The sequence below is a fragment of the Excalfactoria chinensis genome, unplaced genomic scaffold, assembly GCF_039878825.1.
Source record: "Excalfactoria chinensis isolate bCotChi1 unplaced genomic scaffold, bCotChi1.hap2 Scaffold_68, whole genome shotgun sequence".
In the NCBI taxonomy this organism is placed as follows: domain Eukaryota; kingdom Metazoa; phylum Chordata; class Aves; order Galliformes; family Phasianidae; genus Excalfactoria; species Excalfactoria chinensis.
In genome coordinates, this window is record NW_027315710.1 from 1,192,428 (window position 1) to 1,197,211 (window position 4,784).

At 50.4% G+C, this 4,784-nt stretch overlaps 1 protein-coding gene across 1 annotated transcript; it reads right to left on the reverse strand.

Moving 5' to 3' along the window:
* Window positions 1-2,862: 2,862 nt before the first annotated feature.
* On the reverse strand, window positions 2,863-4,572 carry LOC140265139 (olfactory receptor 14J1-like). The gene is made up of 2 exons (XM_072361024.1): window positions 4,557-4,572; window positions 2,863-3,503 (listed from the first exon to the last, which is right to left on the reverse strand). Exons 1-2 carry the CDS (start codon window positions 4,570-4,572, stop codon window positions 2,863-2,865), a joined length of 657 nt encoding a protein of 218 aa, XP_072217125.1.
* Window positions 4,573-4,784: the final 212 nt, after the last annotated feature.

Below are 4,784 nucleotides of genomic sequence, written 5' to 3' on the forward strand. Positions count from 1 at the left end.
GATTTCACAGAAAAACTAGTTGACAACATTGCCTTGGCAGAGAAGAAGTTGAATCTTCCCACCAGCATCCCATTAAACATTAATAAAGTGTGACAGATGACAGCAGAGGGGCAGTCTGACATGGAGGTGCACATGAAGCAAAGGTTTGCCACTGAATTCCTCCAAGCGGAAAACAGGTGCACTCGTTGACATTCACCAAAGCTTGCTGAATGTTTCTGTAGACGAAACGGTGGATGTGAGCAGGGGGAGGCAGTGCGAGGTGCGTTTCAGCAGTGCTAAGTGTGGGTAACCTTTGCTTGGTACATTTGCTTGTGAGCATGGCATGTAGGCTCCTCTTCCCTTCCCTCAGTTTCCTATTGGTGTTCTCCAGGCTTCTCCTGGCCTCCTCATGTCAGTCATCTCATTCGGGGCAGCTTTCAACCTACCAGCCTGTGCTCCAGAATGGCTCCTGTGGAACCTGGGTAACTTTAATCGGACCTTTGTGCAGGATTCCTCTACCACAGACCATCCTGGAGGCAGCGACCACCTCTGTGTCCAAAATGGAAGAAGCCCTGAAGGAAGCTGTGATCAGTGGAGTGGAACTGTGGTCAATGGAGTGAAATCGAGTTGGCGGCCAGTCTCAAGCGGTGTCCCCCATTGCTCAGTGCTGGGACCGCTTCTGTTTAACATCTTCATTGATGATCTGGATGGGGGGATTGAGTGCACCTTTAGTAAGTTTGCAGACAACACCAAGTTGAGAGGGAGTGTTGATCTGCCCGAGGGGAGAAGGGCACTACAGACGGACCTGGTTAGACTTGATCGATGGGCCAAGGTGAACGGAATGAGTTTCAACAGGGCCAAGTGTCGGGTCCTGCATTTTGGTCACAACAACCCCAGGCAACCCTACAGGCTTGGGGAGGTGTGGCTGGAAAGCTGCCTGATGGAAAGGGACCTTGGTGTGCTGATGGACAGTGGGCTGAATATGAGCCAGCAGTGTGCCCAGGTGGACAAGAGGGGCAATTGCATCCTGGCTTGGATCAAGAATGGTGTGGTGAGCAGGACTAAGGAAGTCATCCTGCCCCTGTACTCGGCACTGGTGAGGCCTCACCTTGAGTACTGTGTCCAGTTTTGGGCACCTCAGTACAAAAAGTCATAGAGGTACTGGAGCAGGTACTGAAAAGAACAACAAGGCTTGTGAAGTGCTTGGAAAATCAACCCTATGAGGAGAGGCTGAGGAAGCAGGGGCTGTTTGGTCTGTAGAAAAGGAGGCTGAGGGGAGACCTTAATGCTCCCTTCCAGTATCAGTAAGGTGCTTACAGAGAGAACAGGGCAAGTCTCTTCTCACTGGTGACAAATGACAGGACGAGGGGAAGTGGACTCAAGTTGTGCCAGGGTAAGTTCAGGTTCGACGTTAGGAAACACTTCTTTACAGAAAGGGTAGTTAAACACTGGAATGGGCTCCCAGAGAGGTGGATGAGTCACCATCCCTGGATGTGTTTAAGAGCTGTTTGGATATGGTGCTCAGGGATATGATTTAGCTGACGGTTGTTGGAGTTAGGGTACTATGGTTATTCTGTGGTTGGACTCTCCTGCTGGAGAGGAGCTCTGCTGAGAGGGACCTGGGCGTCCTGGTGGACGACAGGTTGGCCATGAGCCAGCAGTGTGCCCTTGTAGCCAAAAAGGCCAATGACATACTGGGGTGCATTAAAAAGAGCGTGGCCAGCAGGTCGAGGGAGGTGATCCTCCCCCTCTACTCTGCCCTGGTGAGGCCTCATCTGGAGTACTGTGTCCAGTTCTGGGCTCCCCAGTACAAAAAAGACAGGGATCTCTTGGAAAGAGTCCAGCGGAGGGCCACAAAGATGGTGAAGGGCCTGGACCATCTCCCCTATGAGGAGAGACTTAGGGAACTGGGTCTGTTTAGCCTTGAGAAAAGAAGGCTGAGAGGGGACTTGATCCAGGTTTATAAATACCTGAGGTGTGGGAGCTATAGTGGTGAGGCTGGTCTCTTTTCAGTAGTGCGTGGGGACAGGACTAGGGGAAATGGGCTGAAACTCCAGCATAGGAAGTTCCGCACGAATGTGCGCAAGACCTTCTTTACGGTGAGGGTGACGGAGCACTGGAACAGGCTGCCCAGGGAGGTGGTGGAGTCTCCTTCTCTGGAGATATTCAAGACCCGCCTGGACGCCTACCTGTGCGACGTGGTGTAGGGAGCCTGCTTTGGCAGGGGGGTTGGACTCGATGATCTCTAGAGGTTCCTTCCAACCCCTACGATTCTGTGATTCTGTGATTCTGTGATTCTGTGACTTGATGATGTTTGAGGTCTTTTCCAACCTGGGTAATTTTATGATTCTATGATTCTATGAAGCTTGGAAAATTCTGATGTGATAACCCATATCCAAGAACTTGTCCTGTGCAGGGTCTCACAGGGAATGAGCAAGAGGGGACGTGACAAACAACATGCAATCCAGCTGCTGCTGCTGGCTTCTCAGAGGCACTGGCAGATGTGAGCCTGAAAGCACAGACCCCAGCCAGGAACCCAGGGATGGCCCGTCAGCTGTTGCAGGCTGAAGTCACTGTATATTCTGATGAACAGCTGTGTGCTTCCTGCCGGACTGTGGGTTTCTGAGAACATGCGACACCGTCAGCTCCAAAAGAATGATAACAGACAGAGTTACTGCATGTCCTTTATTCTGTAAGGTTCACAAAGACCTGGTTCATTATGTACAGTGTGTATGGGCTACACTAGAAAGGTACAAACTAATGACTAATGATATTTTAGTGAAAAACATTACAGTATATATATATAAAGAATAATAATGAATTACAGAAATAACATGAACAGAACAATCAATAAAGCAGAGCTTGATTCAGAAAAAAGCTGCATTACATGTCATGAATTCCAAAACATGGGCAGTTCACAGCTTTTGAAACACATTTAGTAATCATATTCCACACTGCATCCTTGACCTCCTGGTTCCTCATGCTGTATATAATAGGGTTCAGTGTTGGAGGCACCACTGAGTACAGAAGTGCCACCATCAGGTCCATGGATGGAGAGGAGACAGAGGGAGGCTTCAGGTAGGCAAAAAAGCCAGTGACGACTAGCAGGGAAAGCACAGCCAGATGAGGGAGGCACGTGGAGAAGGCTTTGTGCCGTCCCTGCTCAGAGGGCATCCTCAGCACGGCAAGGAAGATCTGCACATAGGACACAACTATGAAAACAAAGCAACCAAAGGCTAAACTGAAACTAAAAAGGAGCAACACAACTTCCCTGAGACTTGATTCTGAGCAGGAGAGCTTGAGGATCTGGGGGATTTCACAGAAAAACTGGTTGACAACATTGCCTTGGCAGAGAGGCAGTGAAAACGTACTGGCAGTGTGCAGCAGGGAATTGAGAACCCCAGCACCCCAGGCAGCTGCTGCCATGGTGGCACAAGCTCTGCTGTCCATCAAGGTCCCGTAGTGCAGGGGCTTGCAGATGGCAACGTAGCGGTCATAGGACATGATGGTGAGAAGGGAAAAATCTGCGGCGAGGAAGAAGACAAAGAAAAAGAGCTGTGCAGCACATCCTGCGTAGGAGATGGCCCTGGTGTCCCAGAGGGCGTTGGCCATGGCTTTGGGGAGAGTGGTGGAGATGCAGCCCAGGTCGAGGAGGGCCAGGTTGAGCAGAAAGAAGTACATGGGGGTGTGCAGGCGGCGGTCGCAGGCTACGGCTGTGCTGATGAGGCCGTTGCCCAGGAGGGCAGCCAGGTAGATGCCCAGCAAGAGCCAGAAGTGCAGGAGCTGCAGCTGCCGCGTGTCTGCCAACGGCAGCAGGAGGAACTCGCTGATGGAGCTGCTGTTGGGCATCTGCTGTTCCTGGGCTTGGAGTCCTGCTCAGAGTGCAGAAGATAGTGACAAGTCCAGGTCATTCTCAGAGGTAATCCTTCTGATATACTGTAAAAGTTCTCCTTTTCCTTTGAAAATGTTCATTTAAGTCCAGAACTTGAATTTATTTTTCATGAGATTCACCGTACCTGAAGGAGTAGAAAATAAAGGAGCTCTTACTTTCTTCTCATTTCCTAATCATATCCCAGCCTCCTGGATAGTTTCTTCTTTTCTGCAGCTGCTCTTTGAGACCCCAGCCCCAGCATCTGTGCACTTCAAATCGTCTCACAGAAATCAGCCTGTTTACAGGACAAGTGAACTAATTATGTCTGCAGAAAACAACTATCACTGAAACTGACTGTATTCTTTTTGTAATGAGAGGCTGAAAGCACAACTTGTGTGACTGTCCACAAAATAACCAGTGTATGGGGAGCTCCCGAAACTGGAGAGTCACAGAGCTGTGTTCAAAGTTGACAGCCTCTATTAGATTTCTGCCCCTTATTTTTTCCCCTACACTCAGAACAGGAAATGGAAAATCCCTGCCTTGATTCTGCTCTAGCAAAGCACCGGCACAAATATTTTGTTGTGCAGTGGAGCTGTGATCCCCCTGCCCCAGGCAGCAACTGCGGAAGCAGAAGCCTTCCTGGGGGGCTCCTTCTTCCCACACATCTCCCTGCAGAGTCCTGGGCAGCTCACCGGGCCTCACTCACCCGCCTGCAGCCCCATCTGCGCAGACTGCAGGCATGCTGGGACACAAAGCCTTCAGGGCTGTGCTCTGATGCTGCAGCACGGAAGCCCTCAGCTGGAGCAGAAGGCTTTTTCCACAGTAAAGAAACATTCAGTGCCTGCAGCCAGATCTGCTATTGGATATCCCATTTATAGTTAACCCTCTAAGAATAGCAGCTGCATGGCCTGAAATGAGACTTACCTTGTCATGG